This window comes from Mauremys reevesii, linkage group 13 (assembly GCF_016161935.1).
Source record: "Mauremys reevesii isolate NIE-2019 linkage group 13, ASM1616193v1, whole genome shotgun sequence".
In the NCBI taxonomy this organism is placed as follows: Eukaryota; Metazoa; Chordata; order Testudines; family Geoemydidae; genus Mauremys; species Mauremys reevesii.
In genome coordinates, this window is record NC_052635.1 from 19,192,678 (window position 1) to 19,209,970 (window position 17,293).

Genomic DNA, 17,293 nt, shown 5'->3' on the forward strand with positions numbered 1-17,293 from the left:
GCTAAATTGCTCACATGCTAAATTGCTTCCAGTGCCTTCCCACAATTTGCCCCATGTGCTCATAAGGACAGACAAGTTCTCCCAAATTTGCTGCTATGAAAAGTGTGGCCTGTGACCTGAGGTGCCTGGAGTAGCCCAGACTGAAAATGCCACGGTCAGGGCAGGCTGCAAAAGGAGAGTGGATTCTCCCCAAACTGGTGGTTAACCCTATAGTTTGATTCAGTAACCAGTCACAAAATTGTGCTCTTGATCCCCCACGCTAGTTATCCAGAAGCTTAAAAATAAATAAATATCACAGCCCCCTTTATTGCATTCCAGTTTCTGGCCCCCAATCCGTGACTAAGTCCAGTAAAGTGAGAAGTTACTTAAAAGTCTGTTCACTTTACAAAATGATGTTCTTATCCCCAAAGGACCAGACACAGTACCAGATCAATACTTGTTTAGAACTTACCCAAAATACAACTCTGCCAGCCAATCCTTTATTATCTAAAACTAAATGTTCTTATTATATAAGAAAAGAAACAAAAGAGAAGAGTTGTTAAAGAGTCAAAGCAATTAGATACATGTACATATGACTTCAGAGTTCATATATCAGGTTCTTAACAGCACTGGAGAATTTGCTGGCCTTTAAAGTATTTGTGAAACACATCCAAAGCTTGGATGGGTCTATCAGTCCTTTTTTCAAAGCTTCACTTTGTAGAAAACTCATTCCAGAGGTGAGAAGCAGGATCGAAGACAAACTAGAGATGATGCAGCTGGCTTTTTATATCCTCTGCCATGTGGCTTGTATATCCTTTGTCCCAAACACAAGCTCACAGCCAGTGGTGAGCTGGAGCCGGTTCCCACAGGTTCTCAAGAACCGGTTGCTAAAACTAGACCTCCGTGGAGAACCGGTTGTTAAAGGGCCAGGGAGTGGGCAAAGAACTCCAGTCCGCAGGCCGAATCATCCTGTTGCCCCCAGGATTCCCAGCTGGGGAGGCTGAGGCTCCCCCGGCCCTTCCCCAGCTTCCCCCCAGCTGCAGCGTGGCCAGCCGCCAGCATCAGCTGGGCAGCTCAGCTGAGCTCCCGAATCATCCTGCTGCCACTTTTTGAGAGGCCCAGCAAGGTGGGGGGCAGGTCCTGCTGCAAGCTCCAGGGCTGGCCAGAGGGGATGGGAGGGGGCAAGTGGGGCAATTGGCCCGGGCCCTGCAGGGGTCCCTGGCCCCATGAGGATGTCTTCCCCCGGGCCCTCCCCCACTTCCCCCACCCCGAAGAGCCACAGCATGGCCAGTAGCTGGGCAGCTCAGCTGAGCTCCTGAGTCGTCCTGCTGCTTTGAGCTGCCGGCAAGGTAAGGGGGGAGGGGGCTGCAAGCTCTAGGGCTGCCAGGGGGGCAAGTGGGGCAGTTTGCCCTTGGCCCCATGGGTATGTCTTCCCCCCCCCCGGCCCCTCCCCTGCTCCCACCCCTTAAATCAGAACTTTTTATAGGGAACCGGTTGTTAAGATTTTGGCAGCTCATCACTACTCACAGCACATGGGCATGGAAAAGTATTTGGAGTCCCCTGTCCATAAGCGTGTCCCTACATGTCCCCCAACTAGGTGTAGCCCCTAGTTTCTCTCAATGGATTCATTGTACAGCTGATTGCCCTTGATGGGCCATCAAGCAGGCTGGATAGTGCTGATGCCAATCTGTCTGAGGGTGTCTCCCAGAAACACAGGATAAGTTTGAGATACAGATATAGCACACACATTTATAATTCATGATACAAAGATTAGATAGATATAATCTACCAAATATGATATTGTTATAACTTTTCCACTGAGGCCATGTAAGGTATATCTTGTATACTATTAATTGCTATTTTGTAATATTGGTATCAGTATTTTAAATGTTCACCCTTATTCCATGCAGCGTCACAGACAGCAGTCTCAATTAGCTCAGATGGGGTACTAGTTGGAGTGGAAAATACCAAGTGAGGTTTTGTAAAAACCCCACACACACACAGATTGGGGGGGGCAAAGCATAATTTTGAGAAGAGTAAAAACTTGAGATTGAGGTGGCAGGGACTCAATTTGGAGAAGAATGAGACAATTCTGATTGGAATCTGTCTGTCATTTCTCATGGGTTTGCAAGGTAGAGGAATTGGCGGTGGCGGTGGGTTGGATCCTAAGTTTCTTTTGGATGGTAAAAAAGGTTTGTTCCGTCGCTGCTTGGCCAGAAGGTTATCACTCTTTCTTTCCAACTGTGACCTCACTTCAGTTTTCCAGGCCTTTACCACCTTGAGATTGGATCATTGTAATGTGCTCTATGGTGCTATACTTCAAGACGGTTTGGAGACTTCAGCTTCTTCAGATTGTAGTGGGTCTGCTTGCTAAGCTTGGCACCTCATGGAGAGCATACATTACACCTGGATCTGCACTGGCTCTTTGTTTCCAGGTGTAATTCAATGTGTTGATTCAGATCAATAAAAGCCCTAAGTGGTTTGGGACCTAATTACTTGAGAAACTGCCTCTCTCGTTGTGCGATATCTTGTCAGTTAAAAAACACATGGCACACAAGCTGGTGCTCCCCTGGTTTTAAACAGTGAAGGGGTGCTGGCAGAGTGTTTCCATAGAGGGCCCCGGCATCTGGAATGCCTTCTTAGTCTGACAGAATCCAAGCACACTGAACTTCAGGCATGCTCCAAGGCTAAAAGCTGAAGCTTTTGAGAAGAATGGGATAGAGAGGGTTAAATCACAGAATATCAGGGTTGGAAGGGACCTCAGGAGGTCATCTAGTCCAACCCCCTGCTCAAAGCAGGACCAATCCCCAAACAGATTTTTGCCCTAGATCCCTAAATGGCCCCCTCAAGGTTTGAACTCACAACCCTGGGTTTAGCAGGCCAATGCTCAAACCACTGAGCTATCCCTCAGTGATGTTTAATTTTGAATGGATGACTGTACAAAGTTCATGATTTATTTAGTAAGGTTTGTAAGTAGTTTTTATTTTACATGTACTTAAAACAATATATGGTGCATCTTTTTACAAATGTAAATACAGTGCAAGTGCGAGGAGTACTAATGCAATGACAGCCTTACTGACTTGTCCCCTAGATTGCTGCGTTTTACATATGGACCTTCATTTCCTCCATTTAAAATTCCTGATGAAGATGCAAGTCTGATTCCTCCTGAAATGGACAACGAGTGCATTGCACAGACTTGGTTTCGCTTTTTACATATGCTGAGGTAATGTAATACTTATAAATGACCATGGTATAAAGCGTTCAAGAATATCAACAAATCCATGTTGGATGTGAGTGAAGTTATCCCAGGAAGGAGAGAGAACTAATGTTAAGTGTCTGAAATGAATAAAGACTACTACAAAAGTGCTCATTGTGACAGTGCCACAAGAACAAGCGCTGTGAGTGGGAGTTAGAACACTTTTTTCTCGTACAACTTTGAACTTACTGATTTTTGCAGAATTTAAGAGTCTGCCTTAAAAAATATAAATAAAAATATTAAAAAATAAATAAATTCCAACCTATGATTTGGAGGAAAAAAATGTGACCTGATTGTCTTACGAGATTGTAAGCAGGAAGACTAAAACAATAGCTCTAGGAGATATGAATTGCTTCCATTCATCTCAGTGGGGGTATTAAATCTTTGTAGGTCACGTTTTTTAAAATGGGTGTGCATCCGTTTTTTGTTGTTCTTCAAGTGCTTGTTCATGTCCATTCCAATGTAGGTGTGCATGTACGACCGCGGGAAAGGGTTTTTTTTGTTTTTTTTTTCCCTCTCAGTGGTATCCATCATGTCGGCTTTGGTGCCTCTGGAGTCGTGCCCTCATAGCGCCGGCATATAGGGACCTGCCACCCCACCAGTTCTTCAATTCCTTCTTACCACCCGTGATGGTTGCTGGAACTTCTGCTCATCCCTTGCATTCTGCAAATGCCTTTTTTTCAGTGGACTTCTTCCAGAAAAAATTGATCATAGTTACTGTTAGGATTAAGTTAGTAGTTAGCTACGTAGTGTAATACAGGTAGTAGCGATCCCTGCTTAGTGGGGCTAGGCCGCCCTGCACCACAGTATGCCTCAGTCTCAAGGGTTCAAACCATGTGTGACCCACGCCATACCTGTCTTAAGTGCCTGGGAGAGGCCCACATGCAGGAATGGTGCAGGAGCTTCAGACCCAGGACAAAAAAGGACAGGGATGCTAGACTTAAGTTTCCCCCATATGGAAGCAGCGCTTCGTCCCTCTTTGGAGCTGCTCAAGGGGAATCGCAACCATGTATTTCTAGGTTAGTAAGAAGTGCTCTGGAGTCTCTCAAGGTGGTGCAGTTAGGGTGACCAGATGAGAGGGAGAAAATATCGGGAGACATGGGGGAGGGGGGCCTGCCGGTGGAGGGGAAAAAAAGCCAAGTGCTGCCGGCAGAGAGAGAGAGAGAGGAAAAAAAAAAAGACGAGTGCTGCCGGAGCAAAATGTCGGGACAAACTGCGTCCTGACCAAAGATTGGTCGGGACGCAGGACAAACACCTAAATATCGGGACGTCTGGTCATCCTAGGTGCATTGCCATTCCACATCCCTGTTACCAAGAAAGGACTTTGCTACTGATGGTTTGGGGCTTCCGGCACCGATGAAAGTCCCCAGCACAGAGGAAATCAATTTGGCACGGGACTCTCGGCACCGCGCACAATCGCCTAAGAAAAAGCAGAAAAAGACAGACTGGAGGCACTCTCCAACCCCAAGGTCTGCAGGTGGTAGGGCTTCTGGTAGAGTGCGACCTGGGGTGGACCACTTGGAGACGCCAACAGGGTGTGTGGCATCGTCAACTCCAGCCCTGGAAAGGGTGTTGTTGAGACTGGTACCATTGGACTCCCCGCTAAGGGAGAGCCACCGTGGCGTGACAGCCCTGGTTTTACTGTCTATGCTGGAGGCTGTGAGAGACCCGCTTTCCCCCAGGGTGCCACCATCCTTTGCCATTCGGGAGCAGTCAGTGGCCGCACCAGAACTGAGGGCCACCATGGCACCAAGACAGGTGCTGGTGAAGGGCAAGCTGGTCATGATGGTGTGGCACAAATTCCCTCACTCATGGCACCACTCTCTGGCACTAGTCGGCAGTGCCCCGCCTTGGTTGCCAAGAAGCCACTTCTCAAATTCGGAAGCAGAGTCCTAAGCCTCACGCAGGAGCAGATGTTGCTCCGATAGGCAGCACTCTGCGACTGGACATGAGCCAAGGAATGCTGCTGGTGGCATGGCCACCAGCACAATGGCAAATGCCCCAGAAGTGGCCATTTTGGAATCCCTGAGCGTTCCAACCTATCCAGGGGTCCCAGTCCATAAGATTGCATTCTGCAATATTGGCGGCACAAGCTGCCCAGCCATCCCTCTTGGAACAGGGATCGGTCCCCCTCTGCCGAGCCTGGTGCTGAGCAGGAGGATGCCCCTTCACAGGACCAATCTGGAGCAGAGGGAGAAATATAGGGCCAGGTGCCTGTGCAGGCTTCTCCATCTTCCCCTCTCAACGAGACAGTGATGGGAACAGCTATGGTGGCCACCCAGGAGGATTATAGGGTGCACCAAGAACTGCTGAGGAGGGTAACCCAGAACCTGGGCATTCAACCAGAAGAGTTCTCTGAATCCTCCCATGTCTTAGTGGATATTATAATGGCCTCAGGACCATCACGGGTAGCCCTGCCATTGGAGGATGCCGTCCTGGAGCCTATAAAAGTTCTCTGGCAGACTCCCACATCCCTCCAACTTACTGCTAAGAAGATGAAGAGGAATGTGCAGATGACACTAAACTTGGAGGAGTGGTAGATATGCTGGAGGGTAGGGATAGGATACAGAGGGACCTAGACAAATTAGAGGACTGGGCCAAAAGAAACCTGATGAGGTTCATCAAGGACAAGTGCAGAGTCCTGCACTTAGGACAGAAGAATCCCATGCACTGTTACAGACTAGGGACCGAATGGCTAGGAAGCAGTTCTGCAGGAAAGGACCTAGGGGTTACAGTGGACGAGAAGCTGGATATGAGTCAACAGTGTGCCCTTGTTGCCAAGAAGGCTAATGGCATTTTGGGCTGTATAAGTAGAGGCATTGCAAGCAGATCGAGGGATGTGATCATTTCCCCTCTATTCGACATTGGTGAGGCCTCATCTGGAGTACTGTGTCCAGTTTTGGGCCCCACACTACAAGAAGGATGTGGAAAAATTGGAAAGAGTCCAGCGGAGGGCAACAAAAATTATTAGGGGGCTGGAGCACATGACTTATGAGGAGAGGCTGAGGGAACTGGGATTGTTTAGTCTGCAGAAGAGAAGAATGAGGGGGGATTTGATAGCTGCTTTCAACTACCTGAAAGGGGGTTCCAAAGAGGATGGATCTAGTCTGTTCTCAGTGGTACCCGATGACAGAACAAGGAGTAATGGTCTCAAGTTGCAGTGGGGGAGGTTTAGGTTGGATATTAGGAAAAACTTTTTCACTAGGAGGGTGGTGAAGCACTGGAATGAGTTACCTAGGGAGGTGGTGGAATCTCCTTCCTTTTTAAGGTTTTTAAGGTCAGGCTTGACAAAGCCCTGGCTGGGATGATTTAGTTGGGAATTGCTCCTGATTTGAGCAGAGGGTTGGACTAGATGACCTCCTGAGGTCCCTTCCAACCCTGATATTCTATGAAGTACTTTGTCCCTCCTAAGGGGTATACATTTTTGTATATTACCCCTCCCCCCCCAACAGGCTCGCTGGTTGTTTCTGCAGTGAACAAAAGGGAGAGAGAGAGGCAACAGGGGCCAGCCCCTAAGGCAAAAGATGACAAAAAACCTCAGCCTTTTTGGCAGAAAGGTCTACTCTACTGAGCCACCAGCTCAGGATTGCCAACCACCCAGTGCTCCTGGGTTGGTATGACTTTAATTCTTGGCATGCTTTGGCAAAGTTCAGGGAGCTCTTGCTGCAGGAATCCAGGGGTGAGTTTTCAGCCATAGTGGAGGAAGGCAAAGCGATGGCCACGGCGTCCCTCCAGGCGGCTCTGGACACAGTAGCCTGCTCCATGGCTTTGGTGGTAGTGATCATGACGGTCTGCCCTATGAGGTCCAGCAGGCAATCCAGGACCTGTTGTTTTGAAGACAAATCACTCTCTTCAGAGCAAACTGATTTGAATCTTCATAGCTTGAAAGACTTGAGGGCTACTCTGAAATCCTTGGGTCTACATACATCAGCTCCTGCTAGGAAGCACTATAAGCCCCAACCAATGGCCAGGTTCTACCCTCCGCAGAAGAGAGAGAGGAATACAGCAGGAAAAAGAACATGCTATAGAAGGAGGCCTTTGTCCCAGTCCTTGTGTGCCCGAGCACCTGCCGCCCAAGCCATTTGACGGTGTCTAAACAGGCCTTTTGAGGGTATGCCTGAGGATGGCATACCAGGACAGTGTCTGGAGCCTATTTCCCCTACGTTTGTTGACTGGTTGTCCCACTTCTATCAGGCGTGGGTCTGAATTACCATGGATTTCTGGGTGCTGTGCATGGTGGAAGTGAGATGTTCCCCTCCTTCCCACCCTCCCTGTCCTCCTTCAGGGACCCTTCTCATGAGAGACTTCTAGCCGAAGAGGTGCAGTCACTCCTAATCTGTGGAAGCAGTGGTGGAATTTCCAGCAGTGCTAAGGGGTTGAGGGTTCTACTCCCATTACTTCCTAATCCCAAAGACCAATGGCAACCGTGACCCGGGGTGCCTGGGGCAGCCCTCACTGAAAATGCCAAGGTCAGGGCAGGCTGCAAAAAAGAGTGCAGACACTCCCAAAACTGGTGGTTAACGCTGAAGTTAAACTCACCAACCAGTCACAAACTGTGCTACTGGTCCCCCACACTGATTATTGAGAAGCAAAAAAAAGAAATCATACCGCCTCCTTTATTGCATTCCAGTTCTCTGGCTCCCAATCAGCACCTAGGTCCAGTACCGTGAGAAGTTATTTAAAAACTTTTTGCTGACATCTACAAAATGCCCTTTTGACCCCAAAGGGTCAGCCATGTTACTAGGTCAATATTAGTTTGGATCTTCCCCAAAATACCACACTGCTAGCCAGTCCTTTAGTGTTTGTGTTTATAAGGGAAAAAAAGAAAAAAACTCTTTTCTTGGTTCTAAGTGACAAAGCACTCAGATACATACAGAGACTTCAAAGTCCATATAGGAGGTTCTTAGCAGTATTCAGGGGCAGCTCTAGGCCCCAGCACGCCAAGCGCGTGCTTGGGGCGGCAGGGGGCGCTCTGCCGATCGCCGGGAGGGCGGCAGGCGGCTCCGGTGGACCTCCCACAGGCGTGCTTGCGGAGGGTCCGCTGGTCCCGCGGCTTCGGTGGAGCATCCGCTGGCACACCTGCGGGAGGTCCACCGGAGCCACAGGACCGGTGACCGGCAGAGCGCCCCCCCGCGGCGTGCCGCTGTGCTTGGGGTGGCGAAATGGCTAGAGCCGCCCCTGGCAGTATTGGTGAGTTTGCTGGCTTGAAAGTCCCTCTGGAATACATCCACAGCATAGATAGGTCTTTCAGAGTTTTGTTTGTAGGAAAGTTACTCCAGAGGTAAGAAGCAGGAATGAAAACAAAATGGAGACAATGCAGCTGCCCTTTATATTCCTTTTTCCATGTGGCTTGTACTTCCTGTGTCCCAAACACAAGCTTCACAGCACATAGAAAAGCCTTAGAGTTCTTCTCTGTCCATAGGCATGTCCCTACAAGCCCTGCTGACTCCTAAAGTGTATTCCCTGGCTCCTTTCAATGGGTTCATTGTACAGCTGAACCCTTGATGGGCCATCAAACTGGCATCAGCACTGCCTAGCCTGTCTCTCTGGGGTGTCATCCAGATGCACAGAACAAGTTTGAAATACAGATATACATATCTATAACTCACAATACAAAAGTGATACGAACACACAAACAAGATTATCATACTTGGCAAATCACAACATTTCACCTTACATGGCATATCTGATCAGATTCCTTACAATTTTATCATATTGGTATCATATTCCATACAGCATCGCAGCGACCTCAGAACAATTGTTGGATTTGCAAAACCTCAACAGATTCATGAAGAAACTGAAGTTCTGCATGGTCTCCTTGGCCTCCTTTATCTGTTCTTTGGATCCAGGGGACTGGTACGCCATCCTTGATTTAAAGAACATATATTTCTAGATTGCTATCTTTCAAGGCACAGAAGGTACTTATGATTTGTGGTAAACCAGTTTACAGTACTCCATTTCAGTCTGTCAGCAGATCCATGGGTGTACACGAAGTGCATGAGAGTTGTTGCAGCCTTCCTGAGGAGACAAGGGGTGTTGGTGTCAGAGATTGGTCCAGGGGCCATGTGGAAGCAGATGTAAAACTGATACAGTTAACTTTTCAGGACCTGGGGCTATTGACAAATATGCAGAAATCCACTTTTTCCACAGTTCAAAGAATAGAATTCATAGGAGCAGTCCTCCATGCAAACCAGGCCAGAGCTTTTCTCCCAGAAAGTCAGTTCAGAGCTATAGAGGCACTCCTAAAGAGCCGGAGAGATCACCACGGCAAGAAACTGCTTAAAGCTTCTGGAGCCTATGGCATCATGCACCTATGTGGCGCAATGCACAAGACTGCGATTAAGACCCCTCCAGTCTAGGTTGGCGTCATCTAGACAAGGTGGTCTCATTTTCCCCTGTTTGGTGGTTTCCACCCTCCTTTGGTGTCTGGACCTGGAGACGGTGTGTGCAGGAGTCCCGTTCTTGAGACCTCCACCGTCAAGGTCTCTTGTCATAAACGCATCGGAGATGGGATGGGGGGCCCACCTAGGGACCTTCAGGACTCAAGGCTGCTGGTCCCCAGAGGAACTTGAGTTGCACATCAGTGGGAGAGAATTGAGGGCGGTGCACCTAGCCTGCCGAGCTCTCCAACTGCATCTGGAGGGCAACTGCATGTCTGTCCTCACAGACAACATAAAAACAATGTTTTACATAAACAAGCAGGGCAGAGCTCGCTCCTCTCCCCTGTTGAGAAGGTTCTGTGCCTATGGGATTTCTTTATAGCCCATTCCATTCACCTCAAAGCCTCCTACCTCCCAGGGTCGCAGAACAAGTTAGTGGATCATCTCAGCAAATCCTTTTCCAACCATCTCGAGTGTCCATTCGCGCAGACGTCATGTTCTTCTCCTTCCTAGGCCACAGTTTGGGTTCACTCACAGACACCTTTCTCCTCCCTTGGATGGACCAGGTCTTTGCCACATTCCCTCCCACTCCTTTCATACACAGGGTCCTCCTGAAGGTCAGAAGGGATAGGACAGGGCTGATCCTGATGGGCTGGGCCAGGCCTGGCCTGGCTACACAGGCACTACTTCAACACCCTCCTAGATCTCTCGATGGGCACCTCCATCACCCTACCACTATTTCTGGACTTGATCCTTCAAAGATCACGGTCGCCTATGTTACCCAAACCTTGAATCTCTCCACCTCACAGCATGGAAGCTCCATGGCTGAACCCAGCAGAATGGGCTTGCTCAGGGCCAGTTCATGAGGTGCTCTTGGGTAGCAGGAGACATCTTCTAGGGCCACTTACCTGGCAAAGTGAAAGATATTCTCGATCTGGTCGATGCAGAAGGGTGTTTCGCCTACTGAGTCATCACTGCCCTTCATTTTAGATTACCTGCTTCACTGAAAGCAGGAGGGTCTGACGGGGTCATCCATAAGTGTCCCTCTAGCTGCAATTTCTGTATTTCACCCTTGGGTGGGCAGCCGGTCTTCTCAGACTCAATCTGAACGGCTGTACCCACAGGTATCTCAATATGGTGCTGACTAGGCTAAAGGGACCCCTATTCGAGCCACTGGCAACATGCTCCCTGTTCTGTCTGTCTTGGAAGGTGGCTTTCCTAGTCGCCATTACTTCTGCCAGAAGGGTCTCAGAGATCTAGGCTCTTATCTCCAAGCCACTGTATACTGTCTTCTTCAAGGACAAGATGCAGCTGCGGCCACACCCATCCTTTCTACCAAAGGTGGTCTGTCAATTCCATAGTAACCAGGACCTCTTTCTGCCAGTCTTCTATCCTAATCCACAAACAAACAGAGAGGAACAGAGACTCCACTTACTGAATGTGAGGCGTGCATTAGTTTTCTGTTTAAAGGGGACCAAGCCCTTTAGAAAGACTGCCCAGCTATTCATACCCATTGCAGACAGAACAAAAGGCCATCCAGTCTCGGCCCAGAGAATGTCATCACGGATCACTTTCTGTATCCGCTCATGCTATGACTAGCAAAGCTCCCAGAGCCTCAGTTGACAGCTCACTCTACGAGAGCTCAAGCATTGTTGGTGGCATTTGTGGCACAAGTTCCAATGAGGGTATCTGTAGAGCGGCAACTTGGTCGTCAGTCCACATGTTCGTGTCACACTATGCCATCACCCAACAAGCCAGAGATGATGTGGGCTTCGGCTGAGTGGTACTTCAGTCAGCATGCTAATGAACTCCAAACCTTCCACCTGCATAATTACTTGGGAGTCATCTACATTGGAATGGATATGAGCAAGCACTTGACGAAAAAACAGTTACTAACCTTCCATAACTGTTCTTCGAGATGTGTTGCTCATGTCCTTCCACATTCCAGCCGCCTGTGCCTCTGTCGGAGTTAGCTGGCAAGAAGGAATTGGCAGGGTGACAGGCCCCTGTATACTGGCGCTATGAGGGCACAACTCTAGAGGGCACCAGAGCCAACTCAACATATACTGCTGAGAGGTAACTTTTTGGTGGTGGTGCATGTGGCACATTGGAATGGACATGAGCAACACATCTTGAAGAACAGCAGTTACGGAAGGTTAGTAACCGTTTATCTATGACGAAGACGTGGAAGGTTGTTACAGTGTGTGTATTTCTTGTTGTTGTTTTTTTAAATCAGAAATATCCAAATATGTCAGGTTTGGTCTGCACTGGTTTATTTAAAGAATCTTTAGGCATTCCTTGTGAACTCTGATATCTTATGAATGGCTGTTATATCTTAACATTTTAGCTAAAGGAAATTTTTATGTAACTAGTTATTGTGGTTATATAGGTGTTTCTGTTAAAACTGTTTTTGTTGTTACTAACTAAAAATCCCTTCCCCTTCCCCACCCCCTCTTCAAATGCTCATCTCTCATTCCTGGTCCTCTTGATGTCACCATTGGGCTAGTTCTCCATTTGCCATATTCTTCCAGCTTCAATAGGCTTTCAAGGGTTTTGTATCAATCATAAGAAAAGAAAAGAAAAGGGCACACTTTTTTCCTTTGTAGGTCTTCTTTAGCAGGTCTGAAATCTGATGGCAGCAATTCAAATATTCTGAATAAGTGCCATCTCAACCCTCTACAAAGCTTAGCTTTAGATTTGGTCACTGCTCTATAATGCTTAATGTCAATATTTTATTCACTGCCCGTCGTTTTAGAAGAAATACCCTAACGAGGGCTACGGCTCTTAACCAGTGTTAGGTTCTGTTAGCTAGTCAGAACTCGTATGGAAAAGACCTCTCTGTAACTGATCCATCCCTCTGCAATTACGGGATTGTTATCTACAATGTATTCTCTAGATCTTCACCAAGTTTAATTTGAGATGGTAGCTCAATTCACTGACCGTGATTATAATTGATGATTTTTATAAAAACTTGTTTTTATAAAACTTCAGGTCAGTAGAAATGTTTCTTTGCTTTCTAAAAAAAATTATAATAAAAATAATTATAACACCTGAAAGCATGCTCTTGCAGCCTTAAAACCAAAATGTTGTAGCATTAAGACCCTGAAAGTGAAACTGATTTTAGTTGTCCATGCTGCGAGAATAACTAGAAACAATTCTCTTATTATCTAATGTGTTGGCAAAGAAATTAGTTTTGTAAAACCAAACCATCTTAAATTGAGTGTCCTTTTAAATTTTCTTAAGTTACACACATTGTCTGACTATCAAAGGTTGCATATTTCGGTGTTAAGATTTTAACTGCTACGAGTACACTAAAATGTGGTTTGATTGTTTTTTGTTTGTTTTTTTTTTAAAATAGTAATCCAGTGGATTTGAGTAACCCAGCCATTATAAGCTCTACCCCCAAATTTCAGGAGCAGTTTCTGAATGTGAGTGGAATGACTCAAGAATTGAATCAGTATCCCTGCCTTAAACATCTGCCTCATATATTCTTTCGTGCCATGCGTGGGATCAGCTGTTTAGTGGATGCGTTCCTAGGTAATCTTTCCACTTATTTGTGTATTATCTGTCATAATTTAATACAAGACTTCAAGTAATCTTTGTTTATGCTTTTAGGTCCGGATTTTCAGAATTGTGTGCATGTGTTTTTTTGTTTTGTTTTTTTCATGCACAACGCTATTGCCCACATTCTCACAGCGAATTTACCTGCAAATGGCAAATAAGACTTCTAACTGGCCAGTTATGTGCATAGTTATTACATTTGTGTAAATCATCCTACAAATGTGTACACAGTTCTGAAAAGCTGGGCTTAATACGGTATGGCCAAAATTTGTAAACTGAGCCTCCAAAATCAGGTCTCTATGTCTACACTACCTGCCGGATTGGCTGGCAGTGATCGATCCAGTGGGGGTTGATTTATCGTGTCTAGTCTAAAACGTGATAAATCGGCCCCTGAGTGCTTTCCTGTCAACTCCTGTACTCAACCACTGTGAGAGGCTCAGGCAGCAGTCAACTCACTGTGGTGAAGATGCCACAGTAAGTTGATCTAAGTATGTCGATACGTAGCTGAAGTTGTGTAACTTAGATTGATTTTCCCCTCCCCCCCCCTTCTCCTCCCGGTGTAGAACAGGGCTAAGTCACCTTCTTTTTTCAGAGGTTCTGAGCACCAACAATTAATTTATAAAGCTGTTTGAGGCACAGTGGTTATTCCTGTGAAGCACTGTCTTTGATTGTATTGCTGTTGCAATACAAATTAATAATCATTGAAGTCCATGGGATTTGCAGATGCTCAGCTTTGGTGAAAAATGAGCCACTTTTATTTAGGTGCCTCTTAGGAGTCTAATTTAGGCCCCCAGGTTTAAAAATGTTGTTTGGTAACATTATATAATTTATGTAGAGTTTTTGACCATTGGGCATTATGCCTCTTGCCTTCCTGAAGGTTTATCTAGACTTAAAACTTCATCAGAGTTCTGTGTGCTATATTGTACTTCAGATCTTACTGCCCCTTCTCTGCTTTTTGACTGATGTTTTTAATATTAAAAACCAAATAATCTGTTATGACTCCCAGAAGTCTGAACTGATAAAACAGGTTGTGGCAGACTATAGAATGAACACGTCACTACTATGCTCAGAAAAAAAAGTTAATCTGTAACATAATGCTACCTAGTTTACATTTCCTCCTTTGAAGGAACCCGGAGAGTTTAGTTCCCTCAAATAAAAAGAAAAATCTTATTTGCCACACTGCTTTTATAAAGCAACAAATATTTTTTTGACTAGTAATACTTGTTTATATTAACATGTAATATTTGTATACTACTAATTCTTTTTCACTAGCATGTTGCTTGTTGCAAACAATTTCATTTTCTAAAGAATGGCTTTATTAAATGCTTCTATTGTATATTGCAGAAAGCAGCAAATTAATTTCTTTCTTCTCTAGGAGTTGCAGCCTTTACGAACAGTGGGTGTGAAAGATTACCCAGCTATGGTATTAAGTCTTGTTGCACTCATTTTGGTAGCAAGAATCTGGGCAGAAGGGTTGATAACTAATACTGATATACCAAACAATGTTGTAAAAGCTGCAGTATTCTGTCATTATTTGTAAAAGTGTTTGTTTCAATTTTTGTGTAATAAGAAATATATTTGAATTTGCTAAAAGGACATTGTTATGGTATAGTGACTTAAAAATGTTAACTATTTATTATAGCCTTGAAGAGATCTAAATTTGAAATCTGTTCCAATTTTTTTACCCATTGGTTTGTCAAAGGGTTGGTCACAGGGCTGGTTTTTTGTTTTGTTTTTGCTTTTAAACAAAGCTATGAAGTATTTGGTGTTTAAAACATTGTATGTAAATTGTAGTGACTTTGCAAACAAATGTAGAGTAAAACTTTCACATTGGAACAAACTTCCAAATGCATCAACTTAAAAAATATTTGTATTAACAAAATATTTTCTGTTTTACATAATCTTACTCAGAATTACTACGGATTACAACATTTTGATCCCTAAGCTATCGTTGCTGCTTATTTGAGCTTCAGTGAAGTCATAACATTGCAATTGTGCTGCAATAACCATGCTAAGAATGATGTCATAAATGAAGAATTATGACCTCACTGCAGGATCTAATAGAAGCTGGGCTTTGATGAATGTGGACTTTTTAAAATAAAAAATAGCTTTAGTTCTGGTGGGGAACACAGAGTGCTTGAAGCCACTTTCACTTCGTATATAGACTCTTTTCAAGTTTGTTCCGGTGTGAAAGAGGTGCCCTTAGACATTTATAGGGAAAAAACCAAGGTTAATCATGCTCCTGGGCTCCTGCCAATAGTGTCCCTTTAAACAATTTGTTTAACTGCTATCAAGCATAAAGTTCAAACTGGACGTTTGAGTTAGTTTGCTTAATACAGAATACTGCTTCTTTGTAATTACAAAATTAATAATCCTCTCAACACTGTGTAAATCATATTTGCTTTGTGTATTGTGCTACATGTTGCACCAGTGCAGGCAGAAGTGCAGAGGTGTCACATTACACATTGGCTAACTGCCACTGTCTTTTCAGTTTTACATGGGTTAAGCTTTTGAATTTGTTTAGATTCATACATACTTTAAATATACTCTTGATACATTACTTGGTGACTAAGGGTTTGAAGTACATATTGTGTTCAGGATGAATTTTCAGGGTAAAAGTACTTGAAAATAAAGTATTGTCCTTGTCAGTTTGTACTGGGCTAGATAAGGCTGCCAAGTCTTGCATTTCTGACTCTCTGCACTGTTTTCCTGCCCTGATTTTATGAAATGACCTGGAGCTGATTTTATTTTTAATATGTTACATGTGAAGAATTTATAATTCAGCAGTTTGATAAAAATGTCTATTAATAACCTGGTACTGCCTTGTAAATAATAGATTAGTGACCTTCTACACAGCAGACTTATTGTAAGTTGTCGAACAGTGCAGATATAGAATTTACATTTTAATCTTAAAAGAAACTTCACTGGTATAAATATTTATGAAGAGATGGAGCTTTAAAGTATAGTGCTTGATTGTGCATTTCTAAGCCTGCTCCCACATATTTGGTTCTTCCCAAATGGGAAAATCAGCCTTTGGGTTGGCTAACTCCTGGCTTAGATTGGGAGGCTGGTCTTGAGACTTTTGTTGCGACCTAGTAACTAACCTAGCAAAACTGCTTTGTCCATTAGTGTCAGAGACTCTATACAGTGAAAGGTCAGGGGTGAAAGTGAATAAGGACCAACTGTAGCTCCCTACTTCCAGTTATGTATCAGTCTGGAATGCTGTACCCAGCAGAAAATAAGGTGGTCACTTTGGGATTCAGAGCAGAAGCCTGTGGGCTAACTACAAATACTTGTTTCAGATACGCAATATTGCTTCTGTGTAGCTTTCTTTTACATTCTTCAGTTCCTCTGCGGGCATGGAGCCTTAGACTACCCACCTGAAACATCATTTTTTTAAAATATTCAAACTAAATATGGGTAATAAACCATGATAGTGGTAACTAAACTCTTTTTCTCTTTGTCCTGAAAATATTGGTGGATTGTTTCTGTGATTTAGTGTCTGGACAGGTTCAATATCTTAAGCATCTCACGTAGAAAGTGAATAAGGAAATGTTGTTTATCCCTTCACAAAACACAAGAACCAGAGGTTACCCAACAAAATGGGTAAGCAGCAGGTTTAAAACAAACAAAAAGAAGCACTTCACATAGTGCACAGTCAATGTGTGGAACTCTTTGCCAGGGGATGTTGTGATAGCCAAAATTATAACTGGGTTCAAAAAAAAATTAGATAAATTCATGGATGATAGGTCCATCAGTATAAGTAAGGATGGTTAGGGATGCATACCCATATTCTGGGTGTCTCTAAACCTCTTGACTGCCAAATGCTGGGACTGGATGATGGGATGAATCACTTGATGATTACCCTGTTCTGCTCATTCCCTTTGAGGCATTGGCTAGTTGCTGGAAGACAGGATACTGGGCTAGATGGACCTTTGGTCTGACCCAGTATGGCCATTCTTATGTTCTTAAATGCCCTGCCATAGCCTATCATTAATCTCCCCCCCCCCCCCCCAATCTTGCAGCACACTTTCACCTTGTATCCGGGTTTCTCAGATTGGCCTTAAAGATATGAATCTTTGTGGTTTGCAGAGAAACTAAGCACTCTATCCCACAA

The 17,293-nt window shown here is 44.9% G+C and overlaps 1 protein-coding gene across 6 annotated transcripts in view; it reads left to right on the forward strand.

Annotated features, from left to right (window-relative positions):
- The window catches only part of RALGAPB (Ral GTPase activating protein non-catalytic subunit beta), a 142,874-nt gene that overhangs the window by 31,619 nt on the left and 93,962 nt on the right, over window positions 1–17,293 (forward strand). For 4 of the 6 annotated variants that reach the window (XM_039498169.1, XM_039498168.1, XM_039498170.1 and 1 more), the window contains exons 6-8: window positions 3,071–3,202; window positions 12,974–13,152; window positions 14,552–14,599. In XM_039498169.1, the coding sequence (XP_039354103.1) occupies window positions 3,071–3,202; window positions 12,974–13,152; window positions 14,552–14,599 (359 nt within the window). The remainder of the gene's footprint in view (window positions 1–3,070; window positions 3,203–12,973; window positions 13,153–14,551; window positions 14,600–17,293) is intronic. The other 2 variants (XM_039498171.1, XM_039498172.1) reach the window with 1 other exon arrangement.